Source organism: Belonocnema kinseyi, chromosome 8, assembly GCF_010883055.1.
Source record: "Belonocnema kinseyi isolate 2016_QV_RU_SX_M_011 chromosome 8, B_treatae_v1, whole genome shotgun sequence".
NCBI lineage: Eukaryota > Metazoa > Arthropoda > Insecta > Hymenoptera > Cynipidae > Belonocnema > Belonocnema kinseyi.
Genome location: NC_046664.1, coordinates 144,640,914 through 144,658,382, shown reverse-complemented (window position 1 = coordinate 144,658,382; position 17,469 = coordinate 144,640,914). Strand labels below are relative to the sequence as shown.

General features: G+C 36.6%; 1 protein-coding gene across 5 annotated transcripts in view; it reads right to left on the bottom strand.

Annotated features, from left to right (window-relative positions):
- LOC117179148 overlaps positions 1-17,469 on the bottom strand; it is a 321,121-nt gene that overhangs the window by 133,699 nt on the left and 169,953 nt on the right. For all 5 annotated transcript variants that reach the window (XR_004467869.1, XR_004467868.1, XR_004467870.1 and 2 more), the window contains 2 exons: positions 16,933-17,096; positions 105-271 (listed from right to left, as the gene is read on the bottom strand). Coding sequence is in view for 2 of the 5 variants with exons in the window: in XM_033370836.1 (XP_033226727.1) it covers positions 105-271; positions 16,933-17,096 (331 nt within the window). In the remaining 3 variants the exon portion in view is untranslated. The remainder of the gene's footprint in view (positions 1-104; positions 272-16,932; positions 17,097-17,469) is intronic.

The following is a 17,469-nucleotide window of genomic DNA, read 5'->3' as shown; positions in this document are numbered from 1 at the left end:
CAAAATTATTCATTTCATAATGTAGAACTTCCGTTTGCTTCAATTTCAGAAACGAAAAGTTAAATCTATTTCAAAATTGCCCATATAAGCGAGATAAACTATACCTTAATTTGATCAAGCAAACTCGCTTCCATATCTCTGAGTCTCTGCTTCGCTTGCCTCTTTTCTTCTTTCTTTAGCATGGCCATTTCCGTCCGTCGTTGTGATAGCTTTTGTGCCAAAACCTCTATTCGTCCTTCTACGTCGCTCATATCGGATGAAACCGTAGTGTCTACGAATTGATAAATTATGATCGGTAAACTTTTGGAAAATATAGTTTAATCTACACATATTTCGGGGCATTATTTCACAATAATTTATGACCTTTCCATTGTCATAGGCATTTCGTATATATTATTTACACAATATAACAGATAGAAACACATTAATTTTATAGCTCCAGATCTTTAAAAATATAATTGGTTCGGTTTCGGATGTAGTTTCTTCAAACTTTATAACAGGGGTGGCCAATGGTAGATCCAAGTGCCATAATATGTCACTCGTCAATTCCCTCTTCTTCCCTAATATCCTCTTCCCTATAATACCCTCTTCTTCCCTATAAATGGGCTCCTCTGGCATGTATGATTGTAGTATGGCAAAAAGTTCGGCAGGTCAAACTCAGACGGGGGCTGTGCCCCCTGATTCGCAGGGAGCTGAGGGATGAACGCACCCTCCGAATGAGGCTATGGAGACGGCAGCGCCAAGTGGGTCCCCAAAAAAGAAAAAGAAAACGTAAACGGTTTCCTGAAATGGAGATTAAGCAGGCAAGCGCAGTCGGCTAGTAGAACGACTGCTGAGCCCCTCCCTCCCCCCGCCCGGGGACTAAGCATATAAAAAGATAAGACATCCCAGCAGCCGGTGAACAGGGATTTGCTGGAGGCTCGGCTGCAGCTGGCCAGAGGAGTAACCCCCTGAAGGTGGTGGTGGCGTATAACAGCAACCCGGACTAGCTTCTCACTGGGAAGCAGTTTGATCTCTTCAGGGAGGCCACATGGAGGGTGCTTGAAAGAGTTTACACAAATCAATGGCCAAAATTCGAAATATCCTTCTGAAGGGGTGGGGTCTTTGTAGTTGTCGAAGCCTACCCCGCTGCAAAAGGTTGGCTATACAATATAGTGGCAGAGAAAGGCCCACGTGAAGGTGCAGGCGTCAAAGTATGTGGGCTTGAATTGCACCAAAGGATGCTGAGAGCTACAGCGTGGTTCCCATGTAAGCTGGAAGTTCGTCTTTCGTTCGACGGTTGGAGGGATACAAACTCTCACTACGGACAGCGTCCTGGTGAATCTTCAGGCTCGATTGGCCTCAGGGAGAATACACAGCGGGAGGTTTCAAGCAAATCCTGCTTGTGCAAATTACTGAGGCCCCGGTCCTTTTACCACCTTAGAAAGGTCAAGCTGAGGGTTGCTGGCCAGGGTCAGTAGAAACCTGTTGGGACAGAGGAAGAAAGGGGTAGACCTATATAACTGCTACGGGCCATACCATTGCCCAAATTCACTTGCATTACAGCAAAAGCGCCTCGGGATACAGGAACCTTGGTTAATTCGAGATATCATGAGGGGGCTGGTTTTTGTAATAGGGGCCTTAAGGCGGTCAAACCAAGGGCCTGTATAATGGTGAAGGGAATCAACGCTGTGCCACTACTCCTAGAGTTATGTTCGAGAGACCTGATTGTGAATTGGGAAGCTAGTCATGGGATCGGCCTACTTTCCATATAACAGCAATGCCAATCCACGTTATAGGCTACGCGGAGGATAAAGTGGTCATTGTGCGCGGCTAGCATCTGAATGCGCTCTTCTGAGTAATGCATCAAGCACTGGGTATAATCGATTCATGGTGCAGGAAGACTGGAATATGGGTTAAATCGCGTAAAATGGATGCGGTTGTATTCACCAGACCTGGAAAAAAATGCAAGAAGATAGTAACGACTCTATGGCTCTGTAGGAGAGCTATATTGAACCTATATAGCGGTATAGGCATCACAATCCTGAAGTTGTCATACCCCACATTTCTAAAATCTGAGATTATGGCCATTCTCCAGTATGGGAGTGTGTTAAGGCACTGAATAATCTATCTACGTAAATCCGAGTAACTCCACTTTAGATCCTCAGACTCAGTGGCATCAATGGCAATGGGATATCGGAAAGGGTAGCAAAACTAGCAGCAAGAGAAAGATTCACTGGATCCGAACAATTGGAAACGTCTAACAATCAGGAGCAGTAACTGTATCAGTGAGTCAGAAATATCGGCCAATAACGTGGCAGCGGTCCTCATTATATGGAAAGGGCTTTGGGATCCCACTTAGGCTCACAAGGGAACGCAGCGAGATCACCCAAGCATCAGGGGCTCTTACGGCCTCAACCCAAATAATAATCAATCCAGAGGTGACTTGTGTCACCTCCCATGCTCGCGGCCGCTGTTTAAATATAACAGCGGTAGAAGACTGACTCCAAACTACACCATGCTCATAATTTTCAATAATAATTTTCTATGTACAGCTCGCTGAGTTCTAAAAACCACAAATACCTCTAATGCGACTCGTAGAAATGGCCCGAAAATTAGATTTTTACATTTTTCGCATTCTACACTGTAAAAAAAGTTTGTGGAATTTTAGTACACTAAACGTATGTAAATAGTGGACTCACGCGCAGCGGCGTGAAATTAGTATAGAAATGTCTAAAATTGAACAAAAGTGTAAAATTCTCAACTGAACTGAAATTTAATATGTAACGTAAAATAGAACAACGAAAAGTGGAAAATTTCTCCAAAATATCAACCTAACTTTAAATACTTAAATCATAAACATCATATTAAGAATATATTTATAATTACGCAAGCGCATATGGCATAAAATTTATAATTTAAAATCAGTCACTCGAATTTATGCTTTCGCCGAAATTGAGCAATAAATTTTGTAAACTAAAATTTACGTTAGCTCATAACACGCGAACAAATGAGCGAAAAAAAAAGCTCTATCGCGAAAATTACACAAATGTGGAATATTATACGGACGAATCTAAAATCACTATAAAGTGGTGAAATTTTAATTAGAAAATAGAAATTTATGCGCAGTCGGTAATTTTACCAGTCTGGGGTATTTGAATATATACAGCGCGAGTTCTTTTTTTACACACTCTGAGCGTAGTGATTTTCAACAAGTCATATTAATTCATGCAAAGTCATAGAATTAAATCTGGAAGACATGTCATTCCACACAACATGTGGAAATTTGCTTTCTAACCTGTAATTTCAATGCATCAAAAGTAACATTTTATATGTGTAAATTTACACTTTGAAGTGCAATTTTAAAACGTATTTTTTACAGTGTACTGAAGAAATAGTTTAAACTATTATATTCTATAATTAATTGTAAAGTAATTTCTACATATAAGTTTGGTTGTAAAAAATATTCTCTTATGTTTATTAACACCTATTGGAAGATGCAAATGGTTATACGGCTATCGAGAAGTTTCTACCCAAAAACATGAAAATTTAGTCTTTTTCACTTGAAATGACCCTGTTACCATGCATAGCGCGGAAACTAGTATGTCTAATCACTTATCTTTTGTATGTAGGTATACTACAAGTGTCTAATGTGAGGAAAAAAATAATGCGAATCTAGGTGAAAATACTCATCGAGGCGTTGTTATGCAAAACCATGAAAATTTCAGCCTTTTGGCGCAGAATGTTTCAAAAGTACTTTAAATTTGGTTTATAAATTTTCAGAACCTTATACTGTAGTAAAAATGTTGTTTTTAAACATTTTTTCATCAAGGGAATTAAAAGTTAATGTAAGACTCTAAAAGGTTCCTTAGCTCGATGCGAATAGATTAAAATATAATATTCATACACTTCAGTCAAAACTAAACGAGTTATGAAAACTTATATATTAATAAAAAAATCAGTTTTATGGTCAAAATTTGTTCATTGATTTACGGAAAGCAATTTCGGGAGATTAATTCAGAGAAGTGTGTAATTTTAGGGCTACAGTTTTTACGTGATTTAAAGTCTCGGAGTCTATGATCTAAAAGCATAGAAATCAAAGCCTGAGAGCATTGGAGCGTGGAATAATGCCTGAAACTTCGAGACATATGCTTTAAAAGCAAGGGTTCCGAGATCTTAGCTCTCAAGCCAAAGCGCGATAAAATGAAGGATCAGTGCCATGAATTACTCTCCCGAAATTTCTCTCCGCGTATAAATCAAAGTTGATGTAAGAATAAAAAAGACTCGTATCGTGATTGTCTTCTGTCCCAATACTGGAGCCTTGAAAGCCACTATAGTATAGCTGTCCCAAAGCATGCTACCCCACAAGCACCTTCCAGTTTATAATCAACCCTACAGGGCAATCGCTAAGGAACCTGGCAATTGATGCGACCATAAAAATTCAATTAACAACAAAAAAATTAATAATTAAAAGATCTGTAAGAAACGGTTAAAAAAAGTTCATAAAATTTCTTCTTTAAGTATAAACTGTGCAAACTTTCAAACTTTTAAGCTTACGATGCATTCACAATGCATAAATTACCCAGTTAAGTGATAATAATGTTTGATCGATAAATGCAGATTCGCAAAATACTAATTATGAGTCTATAATAAATTATTAAATTTTTGAAACTTCATAGATCTATAAAATGTGAATATATATTTGTACCTTTTTTAAAATTATTTATTCATAAAAATCATAAATATACTTCCATTTATTATTATAATGCTTGTATACGACTCTAAATCGGATTACAGATAAAAGTCAACTTATAAATATTCAAAATTATTACAAAGTCATTACAAAATCTCAGACAACTGTTTACACATTAAAACTTGAATAACAAGTGATTAATTTGTTATGAACATCCAATTAGAATTTTGCGAATCTTTATTTATCGATTACACATTAATTTAATTGAAACTGGACAATTTTTGCGTTGTTAATGGCTTTGGAAACTTACAAATTTTAATTGTTGCAAAGTTTATACATGAATAAAAAAATATATCCACTTCTTCTAAAATCCCACTATCAAAGATCTGGTAAGAATTTATTTAGCTTCCGTTAAAAAAACATGCAATCAGTCGAATATATAAGCCGGCATATCATTTTGAACATTTTTTCATACAATGTCCACAAAGTGAGGCGTTTGACGTGAAATACGGCCATAAACCTTAATATGAATTTTAAAAATCTTTTAGAAATATATACAGAACAGGCAAAAATAGTTTTCGATTTCGAACTATAAAAAAATCTGCGTATGTATGAAATTAACAATTTTTTAGTTTTTCACCTCACATAATAACTTCAAAATGAAAAACTTTTAGGACAGACTTTGAAGTGATTTAAGCAATTTTTAACCCCAGAATATTCAACCCTCTTTTTGAATATTATTGTTTTCAAGCCAATATAAGTTATACTGTCCATTATTCTTAAACATTAAATAATGTTATCAGTTTAATTTAGCAGCTTTTTATTTTGAATTCGTAGTTTGGACAGGTGAGTGACAAGACTTTTTGGGTACTTTTCTTTTTATATTTTCTAAATGAAGTGTCATGAGGTTAAAAGGGTGGCAAATGTCTGGAACTTAAAGTGGTAAACTTCTTAGCAACTACCCTTACGATTATCATTTAAGATAAAATTTATAAAACTCCCGTATGCAGAAAGTGAAATAACATGTCATCAATAATATGTATTACAAATTTGTGATTACAAACTTTTCTTGATCAATAAATGTTTGTGATCACAAATCTCATGTAAATGGGAGCGTTTAGCGGAGCGGTTTCGCTGCTAATGCCATAAGGTGACAGAGATGGTAATTACGCACTTTTAGTATTGTGCCTTTGAATATAAGTTGTACGTGAGTTTTACAATCACAATATAAATGTTGGAAAATGTGTTCAAATCCAAGCTTTGTTATGTCTGGCGAACACATTATGAAATTGAGGATTGAGAACATAACAAAAATATTTCTCCTTTCATTTCTGTACGAATCTTCTAGAATTTATACAAAAATGAATTTAAACTAGGATGTTATGTTTCGCCAATGGACCGCTGTCATAACCAGACATATCCCGAATGTTAAAATAGGCATTGTTGTTATGTTTCACAAAGAATGTGGTAGAATAATTGGCAAAGCTAGAGTTATTGTTATTACAGCTATGGTCAGCATTGGAGAATTAGATTTAAATGCATAGTTTTGAAGTTAGACTTTTTTTATTTCAGTTTACAGCAGAAATATTTCATACTGTCTTTAATAATAATTTGATTTTCATTTTTTACTTTCACCATAGAGGTACTTAAACGTATTACACTGAATATAGATTTAATAACAATAACATAAGCTTGGTTATTATTAGTACTAAATAAATAGTACTAAAAATCACTGTCCATTTTGAAACATGATTACTGATTCAAAAAAGGAGGGAGAAGCTTTTATTGTAAAACCTTGAAAAGCTGGTAAAAATCGGCAATTTATACTACATAGTCTAGAAGTTAGCTAGAAGTTAGGTTATTAGTTTTTACTTAAAACTCCAAATTTACTTCACAATTAATTTTCAAAGTCGTTACGGACACGAAATCTAATCTCGAAGTCACACCTTTGGCTGTACAGAAAAAATATGAGTCCCGCACGAGTCCCATGCACTACAGTTTGCGATGTGCGCTCAGGTACTCATCTGATAAATACTTACTGCATTTTTCCATACCTTTTAGCAAGCTAACTATTTTCACATCGATGCCCTGGCGAACGGAATGAACGGAGAGGGAACGCTGCAGCGTACCCTTATAGTATTTCTACAGTGTCCTTTCCGTATCATGCAATAAAAACAACAAAAAAAGCAGCATGAACATTTAAATTATTGTTATTCGTATTCTACGTTAAAATTGGTGTTAGAAGGTCATGACGTAATTGCAACAGATTTTTTTGTAGCGTTAAAAGTTGTAGAAATGCCATAACTGCTGCTGAAGGAAACTTCAAGCGCATCAATAGTCTCTTAAGTAGTATGCTGCTACTGAAAGAAGATGCGTTTGAACGTTCTTTGTATATTCCGTCCCCTAGGGTAGAGCATGAAATTATTTAGATAGCACTTTATTCTTTTGTTAATGGATCTTCAGGATTTACAACACGTTTCTTAGTCTGTACTAAAAAAAGTGGAAAATGGTGATTGACTTCTTTTGCCTTTATCACCCTTCAAATATGCCCTGATAGAAATGTGGAATTAGAAAGACTGTAATTATGAATACATTAAGCATACTACATGATGCCGATAGAGGGTGATTCTTTTATCTTGAGACATTGAAATATCTCAAAAAATACGCATCTAACAAAAAAAATGTTTTCCAGAAAAACTTTTTAGTTTCGAGGGGGAAAAATGACCCCGTAAAAACTTACCCCAAATAACACCCCCTAGGGGGGGGGGGGCATTAAGCCATGTTTCTGTGCACGCGTCTAAAAGGTCCCAAAATGACATGGTGCAAAATCCCTTCTTGAAACCGCAGCACATTGAAAAGCGATAGGCATGGGCGAACGAAAACATCCAACGCGACAAACGTATTGTTCACAGGTGAGTCATCGTTCTGGGCAAGGGTTCGTACACAACGTGCGCGGTTGGTACACGGTCTAGCATTCGACGAACACAACGTTATGCATTCGGTCAAGGTTCATACGTGGGATTGCTTCTGCAAGCTGGGTTCTGTCATAATGCACGCGTTGACTGGCAACCTGAATGCCGAAAGGATGCTTAAAATTTATCAGGCGGCTTTGATAAAGTCTATAGAGAAATGATTTGGACAAGGAAGTAGAGAATGAATATTTCAAGAAGATAACGACCCAAAAAACACCGCAGCCGCCTGGGCAGCCAGTAGGAAGTGTAAAATAGGATTACTGTCTTAACTGGCTCTCACAATTCCCACATGTAAACCTCACATAAAATGTATGGTCTAAAATGAACCCGAAGCATCGGGAAAGCCTGTCTTCAACATAAAACAGCTGACTCGACACCTACGGGTCATTTGGGGATCCTTGCCTTATCACATTTCCAAACAAATCGAGCATCTTTCTTTTTTATCTTTTCTTTGGAAGCGCATTCCTTGAAGGGTAGGGTGTAGGATAAGTTTTTACGTGGTCGCTTTTCGCCCTCAAAAATTAAAAGTTTTTATTGATAACGGTTTTTTCGATAGATGCGTATTTCTGGAAATATTTCGAAATCTCAAGAAAAAAGAATCACACAGCCTTACAGGATGCGTGTTTTATACATTCAATTCTTAATTCATTGTTGGTTATGCAGGCAGACGCGCAGGTTTGAGCCAGATGCGCCACATTAAAAAAAGTTGTAAAAAACCAAATCAGATAGGAAATTCAGCAGCAGCAGACAAATATTTGACAGCATTTAATATTTCATATTAGTAGCAACACATATACTTTGCAGCTTTCAACAAAAAATAAAAAAAAGTTACACTAAACTAAATTTAACATTTAAAAACAGCCTAGCACGAAAAAGTATCATTTCGGGTCACTTAAAACCTGGGACAAATTTGAAACAAATCGATCAATATTCTGAAGTTTCTCTGAGCTGAAATAAATCTAGAAACTTCGTTATTTTCAGATTATTAAAAAAATTATAAATTTAATTGAGGAGATCTCGGCAAATAAATTATTCAGACCCCGAGATAAATGAAGATCTTAACATTTTATAATACAAATTTTAAGATTTCCGGTCAAAGAAATCGATTCATCCTATAATTTACTGGTTGAAAATGGAAGCATTTTGCAGTGGGTACACTTTAAGAACTTAATTATTACAACAAATATTCAAAATTATAGTATGTTAAACTTGAAGCATTTAAAATTAAATGGTTCTAAACTATGTTTAAAATTTTACACTTTACAGGGTAAAATGGATAGTGTCACATCTCTGTTTTCTGTATTGTGCCCTCGCTGTGCAGGTCTGCTCTAAATGAACAGTTAAATATTAGTCAATTCGAGGAGTTTGAAATTATTAAAAAAATTAAGAACATTAATAAAGGTTTAACCTGAATAGATAGATATATAAAACATAACATCCGTCTATCACAAACATCAACGTTCCATTATCGATTCAATATAAAAAATTGGAAGATTAATTAAGAAAATGCGATACATAGAAATGCCATTGATATCGATTTTTATTAATTTGTTCTTCACACCACACTTCTAAACATTCTGAAATAAAAAAAGAGACTTTAAAAAACCTCATTAGTTTAATGCAATCCAAGAATAAAAATCAGTAGTAAGCGAACCTTCGTCATTGAGATTCAATTTTTCAAAACTTTTATATATACTAAAAGTTGTGAGTTTTTTTTTTGTAAAATTCGTAGTTTCAAATGACATAATAATTAGAAAAATTAATTTAGGTTTTTTAGAGGTTATAATTTGTAGGATTTTGTCAAGAAGGGTGTCGAGAATACATGGAGTAAAAATAATATGTGGGGCAGCTATACGTCAAGTGTTCCCACCTAAAATGATTTTTTCTTTTTAATGAAATTGAAACTGAGCTAAATTAGAGTATTAGTGGACCTACATTATTTCACCAAACCATTGATCCATTTATGAACCGGTTGTAAATATACAGGGGCCTAAAGTTTTTACTTTTTCAAATCCTTTTTCACCTTCACGTCAGTGTAATTTATTTTAGGGTAATCCGATTGCATTTTTATTAATGTTTTGGAAAGCTCATTTCATGCACTTTAAGACTACCACAACAATCTTTTTTTTCAATTAGAATTTTTATTTTTTGCTGAAAATTAAAACTGATTTCTTTGCAAAAGAAACAAAAAACGCCACTTCAAACATATTTTTTGCTAAAAAATAGCTTTTCACCCTTTTGTAAAGTCTTTTAAAGTCATGTAAACAAAAATCTGGCAGGAAATTATTACTTAGTCAAATTGAGATTTTGACCTCGCCTTAAGGTACTGTCCATTTTTCTGCTTCTTCACGCTTGCTAGTTTTGCCACCCCCTTCCCCTAGAGCATCATCTGAAACCATATGCGCTTGGATAGGCGAAATTCAAAAGGGTTGACGCTATTATATTCATCAGATTACAAAAAACTACAGTTTGACATCTATCTAAAGGGTGAGGGACGATCGGCCATTTTCGGTTGCCTCCTTTAATTTTTCATTCTCAGAAGAATATGAAAATTTAAAATGTAAAAAAATGGTTTCGATAGTCTTAAGGAACATGAAAAGAGCTATCAAAACACTCTAATAAAAGTCCTATAAGATAATCCTAAAAGAAGTTACACTAACGTGAAGGTGAAAAAGCAGCTGAAAAAGTAAAAACTTCAGGACCCTGTATAACAAGCGGTTGATAAATGGATCTATGGTTTGTTGAATTAATATAGGTCCCCTAGAACTATAATTCAGCCAAGTTTTAACCCGACACAAAAGAAACAATCATCTGACGTGGGGAGACTTGACGTATTCTACACCATATTACTTTAGCTCTTAGAATTACTTTAAAAAATTCAATGGCAGAAAACAGTAGGCAGGCTAAATTTTACAAAGTTGTATCCATTATAAAATTTGATCTACAGACTGGCTTGGTCAATTGTTTTCGAATTTGTATTAGTTATTTTAGATATGAAACTCGTGGGATTGAACGATCGTTTTTTTTTGTTTGAATTTTTCTTATAGTAAAAAAGGATCGTTTTTTAAAGCAAAAAATTGACTTTTGACTTCCAAAGTTCACCATTTAGAAAAAATAAATATTTTTACGTCTCCTTTCGTTCAATCCCAGACAAGACTTGCTACTAACGAATTCCTTTGTATTTTGTTTATTAAAGATGATCCAGACTTGAGCCACTTTACTAACCGAAAAACGCCTTTTGTTTTGGGAACCCTCGTAGATTGGCTATAATACGCTTGTTTATCGCTATTTTATCAATAAAAAATTATTTCAACTTCTTAAAATATGTCTGGATTAAATGCCAGAACCCAAGCCAGAACAGAAACCGTAATGGAATCAAGGTTCAACGTAACAACCGTGCGAGTGCTAAATGGCCTCTGGGCGAGGTGTCTTCAACGGTGACTTTGCAATAATGGGCAACATCTCAGAGTGTGCAGCCTTATCCTTGCATGCGGGGCTTGACGAAGCTGGACGAACCCTTTCTCTAGTTGCTCGTGGTAACAAGAATGGCACACTGAAACCACCAAAAAGTTGTAGATGCAGTTCGAAACGATCGAACGCGCAGAGTACGCGACAATGTTTCGGCAAACAGTGGCGATTGCCATAGAATTCGGGGAGCTAAAAATAATTTAGATTAAAACACGACGTCGAAGAGGCCAAACGCCCACATTTAATGCACGAATCAACTAAAGGATGACTTGCTAGACTGCTACGATGCCAGCATTATCTATGTTCACAGATGCTTTATGGGGCGCATGCACATTCTGTGGTGCCAAAAACACCCAGAAATTCAGCACGTTTCGCAAAAATCATTTGCGAAATCAACGTGCCAAGCTCTTGAAAAGTGGAGGTGTGCGCGGAGCGCGGCCCCAACCGCTACTTAAAAAAGCTACATAAGAAAATAAGTAAGAAACATTGAGACCAATCGCGGAAAGCAAGCACCTCCATCGACCTGAAAGTGATTTCAGGACAAGGAGGAACAATAACATGCAGGTTCCTCCTAAGCCCCAAGATCTGGCTAAAATTGATCATATTGTTGAGAAAATACAGGTGTTAACTGACGTAAGAAGGAGAATACAAAAAAGAGAAAGAGATGGATCAGGGAAAATCAACAATTTCTTGCTGACACATCGCACCTGTTAAGCGTTCCCCTGCTTCTGTCAAAAATCCACTCAAGCCGATACGTGGTAGAGTCTTTTCGGAGAGGGTTTATAAAATCCCCAAAACACTGAATATGAAAGAAGATATTGATAATATCCGTTTCAACAAGTTTTTGCGACAACCTTATTACATCTGAGGAATGCCCATCATTAACCGCCGAAAAGGTGAAAAAAGCACTTAAGCCCGCATATTCATCTCATACATAAAGTCAGAAAAGACTCAGTAATGCTTATTCAGATATTGCCAAATAATGTTCGCATTTTATTTTTCCTGATCCTAATAGGACCCTGCTGTCGTTGTTTAATAATTTTCTCTTTTTTTAAGTATATTTATATATCAAATACTGTAATTCAAACCCCTCATAAACTACAATCATAAAGTGAAGCTGAACATTTTTTTTTTTAATTTGTCATTAAAGAAGGTTCTCAAAGCACCTACGGCCTTGACGATTACATTCTCCTTGCGATAATCGCGCTTCGCGCTCAACAGTTAGGTTATACAGGCTCTAATTTTTTAAATTATGCGCTAATTGAAAAATTCGGCTAGAATAGTTTTTAAATATATTTCGTATCTAGTGAAAATTTTGAATGAAATTTTGGGATCTATGAAAAAAAGAATTTGTTCTATTTTTTGAAAATTTTCATATGCTTGAAAATTAAATAACTTTTCTAATTTTCATAAAAACAAAAATTTTATTTAGATAATTTTCAAGTGTTTTACCCATCTATAAGAAACTTTGACCAAAATTTTCAAAAATTTGAAAATGCTATCAATTTTTAAATTTTGGTTGGAAATATCTGATTAACGAACTTAACCTTCATTTTGGGGACTTTCAGAAGTGTATGAAATGCGCACTCGATTGGATAAATCCTTCAAAAGTTAGCGTGGCTACAACATTCAGGTAACCATACATACAGACAGACATACAGACAGAGATACAGACAACGACAAAATGTTATAATTTTTGGATTCTATGCGTGCTGAAATATAAAGATCCGTTAAAAACCAGAGAACGAAAATTTGGACGATTACATTACACTCTCATGAATGAGAATGTAAAAAGACAACCTGCCCAAGCCAGAGAATTATAGGCTGGCGCGGCCTATAAATACCTGTCGGTATTAAACAAAGTATATGCGACCAACATGCTTTCCGACAAGGTTTCACTCTACTCGTTTGGAGTGTTTAAATGGACGGAGAAAGAGCTTACGTCCCTTGATATCGCTAAACGTAAGATCATGCATCTGCATAAGAGCTTGTATATCAATTCGGTTGTTTCACGATTATACATTTTACGCCGTCAAGGTGGCAGGGACTTCTGAATCTCCAGTGTCTTCATAACCCAATTGTTCTAAGCACAGCTTACATCATTGAAAATGGCAGATATCCTTTCCTAAAAATGGTCAGCAACCACGAGATGATTTGGAAAGAAGCGTTCCTTTAGAAAGTCGCAGAGGTTGCAAGTAAAGAAAGCAGACACGGACAAATTAACTGAAATGTAGAACAGTCCTTGTCAAAAGAGCAAACCTTTGCTTCTCTCAGATCTCCAGGGCTTAATTCAGACACAGAGAGTTTCATGGTTGCATGTCAGGACAGTGACATTTCCACCTTAATATACCATAGCCGCATTTTATTTGAAGAACTTCCCAGCGGAAGGGGCAAAGCGTGTAATTAACACGATACGTACCTAGAACACATACTATGTGGGTGTTTAGAACACATTTGGGAACGACGTAGCTGTACAGATATAATGCGGCCCTAAGAGGGCTATATTGCCATCTACGTCGCTCTTACGACGTGAACCACCACCTTGCCCTTGGAAAAAGAGGAGAGGTATCAAGACCTCAAAATGGGGCTGCCACACCTGTATCCAAAATATTCGTCTAAAGTAATTGTCCACGTGATCGGGGCTCTCGGAAGTGCAGAACTATCACTGATTCGTAAAGTAAAAGCCATACCCGCGTGCCTAAAATATGACAAGGCATTTGCGATAAGGATGTAGAAAGGTGTCATCCTTGGATCGCTTCGTGTCATCAAGACACACGAAGGTTTCGCCCGCTTGTTGTTATGATTTCATTGAGTTATGTGACACTCATATCACGGTCGCGAGACGTTTCCAAAGGTGTGATTGACAGCTTTTCGAGCCTCTTTTTTGAGTGGTCAGCCACTGACCAGCGAATGATGGGCGTATATGATGGGACTGCGTAATTTGAAATAACTGTGTACGAGGGTCATCCTCGGGATTTCGCTTATATCTCTCGGCAAAACTCTCGTGCACCCTGAGGAAACGGAGCGACACAAGGACGACAGCGCTCTGCATTTTTCCTGCAAGTGTTTTAACATCTTGTTGACATGCAAGGATGCTTCTCAGGCTGTTAACCAGTGACAGTTTCGCACCTCCAAGAGCGCCGATAATAAGAACTATTATCTTAACAGAATATTCTGGGTATACGAGTCACAGCTCCCTTATAAGGTATCTATACTTCTCTTTCGTTTCAATCTCCTTGTCTATGTTAGTTTTTTTCATCTCGTGTCGAAAATTCGATAAGAAACAAGGTTCGTTTCTCGAAGTTAGTGCCGTATTGTGCCTTTGAATGTAGGTCGTTTCCGCATGAGTTGTACAACTACATAGTATGTGTTTTAGATGCACGGAGAGTGCATGACACGTTGTGCAACTATCAGCGGTAATGTCTTCGATCAAAATGTGGCGAGGATTTGCAAAAGTGCAAATAGCACCGCCTTGACCTGCCAAAATGAAACCCTCGACACCCGAATTTAATAAGGGCGGTTTAAGAAAAGCAAAGGTTAGCTCACACGACATCGAATGATCATCCACATTTCTGTGGAAGATACCGTGCATCCTCTTATCTAGGAGCTGTTCACGAAAGTTTTTCTCTTGTGCTTTCTTAATCCGGGCTTTCAGGAGTGAGTACTCGATATAGATTAGATTTGATGCATTTTGCTCACCCCTAATACTGAAGTCAAGTCCGTGTGTTTCAGCAGCCTCCTCCGCTGCTTTGTACAGAAATGCTCCTTTGCTTACTTCCTCGTGATTCCTGACCATTTTAAGAAGAGGGTCTCTTCCATTTGCAACTCTATGTGCTGTACCCAGAATAATCCTGTTGTGAAGACATTCAAGAATCAATATTCCGCGACCACCCAGACGGCTTCTTGACGGGTCTTCAGAGATGCTATTAGTTTTTCTCACTTCAATTAAACCTTGGCGCATTTTTTAACCCAAATTCCATTCCTATTTCCTTAGTGTATCGTTCGACAATCCCTAGAGCTATATGCAGTTGCTCTTTATTTTTAGCATATATCTTAAGATCATCCATGTAAAATAGATGAATGTGCAAATGAACCTTAAGGTTTCCAAAAGACAGATGATAAGTCCATGGCAGGTCGAATCCAAAGCTTTACGGTAATCAACCAAGGCCATCCATAGGCCGCGCTGGTAGAATGCTGCGTATTGGCAGACACATCCATCAATGAGCAGGTTCTCCTGATATCCTGCTACGCCTTTCTTTGAGCCGCGTTGTTCGTACATTTCTTACCACACAGGTTGGCTTGTACGAACAATCCTATCATTTAGGAAAGCTGTGAATATCTTATACAGTGTTTTTAAACAAATGTTTGGCCTGTGATTCTTCGGGCTAGCTAAGTTTCCCATATTTGTTAGGAGTACTGTGCACCCTTCCACCAACCACTGAAAAATAGGCTCTTCTGACTTTAGATACGAGTTGAAAATGCGGGCCAGATTGTGGTGGGTTGAAGGAAACTTTTTCAACCAGAAGATCTTGATACCAGTTGGTGCCGAAGCGGAATGGTTCTTCATGCCTCCTTATACTCAGGTTTTTTGAAGGCATTGAATCGTAGACTTCTCTCAAAAATGCTTCGACCCACTCTGGTTTGGGTGAATGGTCGACAGTAACTTCAGGGACTTTAAAGATTCGAAATAGTACCTTATTCTATCAACCATATGCTGCCTGATGGTAAGCAGCTTTGACTTGCTCAGTATATAATAACGGATCTGCAGCTCGCGCGTGAAATGTCGAACATTGGCGAACTTATTATCAGCTGCTGGTTTGGTTTTAGGGTTTGCATCTGCTATACCCACCAAAATTGAGTTCAGAGGTCAATTTCTTCAGAAAAAATCTGAACGAAGTTCATCATCCAGTTCAGTGATATCTTTGGACTTGAAAAAAACCTGAATATTGATGTTTCTGCGGGTCCTGGAGCATCGCTCTTCCTCTATTGTGTCATACGGGTATCATAGCACTCCAACAAGTCGTCTCTGAGTTGATCCGTATATTAAAAGTATTGAGATATTCCCGGTCAATCACATTAACTCCTTCGTGATTGGCTCCCCTAAATCTATGGTAGTCGGCATTGTTGTCCGAACCATTATCGGGAGCATTGCGCATTCGATTGTTTTGAACCAAACCACACAAACACACACAAAATTGTTCAATTTTTCACATGCTTAAGTAATTCAAGTTTATACTGGATAGTCTTAACATATTTTACTATAAAAATTTCTGTATGTCGAACACTTTTAATTTACAATTGTTAATGCCTTTAAGACCCTTTTCCCAAATATTTTAATTAGAATTACGTACTAGGAAATAAGTGACTTCATACTTGAAAAAATTTGACAATCCTACAAATAATTTACAAATTGAAACTTTCAAACTCTAATAAATTATGAATTAAATTCATTAAAAAATTTAGAAATTCATGATTCCCTTTTGAGTGAATGGACGATTATGTCTGTTAGAAATATTTCTAATCTCGTTCAAACAATAAATACACTGTCATTCCCTGGCCTTCCTGGTTTCGCAGTCCCCCTGGATAAAAGTTTATAAAAGTTCAAGAGACAAAAATCTAAATCGTTTTAAGATAGACTAAAGACATAAGATAGACAATAGAAAATCTTTGATACGAATTCACTACGGAATACTTTTCATAAATCATTTCTTTGTAATCATTTTTATACACTTTTAAAAGTTTATCTCAGAAAATGCAGCATCAAAAGGCGGTTTTATAACCAGATGAAAAGCTAATTATTGTTAAATGTAAAATACTGACCATGGCAGGACAGAGCTTTTGAGGCAGCATTAACGACATTGTAAGCAGTCTGTTCCATACGTGCAACACGATTTTCTTCTTCCCGAAGTCTAGTATGCCAAGCGATCCACTCTTCCACACAAGTTCTGCGCGATGCAAGTGCAGCTTCCCGTGCATTTAAAATTCTACACAACAAATGATTCAGTGGTTATTTAGAGTAAATCTTATTGACAAAGTACTCAGGGAACAACAATAAAAAACGAAAAAAATTGTTAGGGGCCCTACTACATAAATAAAAAATAATTAAAATATACTAATAATCAATAAATTAAACTTCTCAGGGCGATACTTTAAATATATATGATTTAAAACGAAGTTCTATAATGCAGATAGCCGCTATGGAGGATATATTTTTTAAATGGCTCCCTTCCTGGCGAATATACGTTTTGAATTTATTATTAGAATTCTAAAGCCTGAAGAAGGATACTCAACTTTTTATTGATAATGTCTTGGAGAGAACCAGGCTATGATCAGTCAATTGAAAAACCAATGGCAATT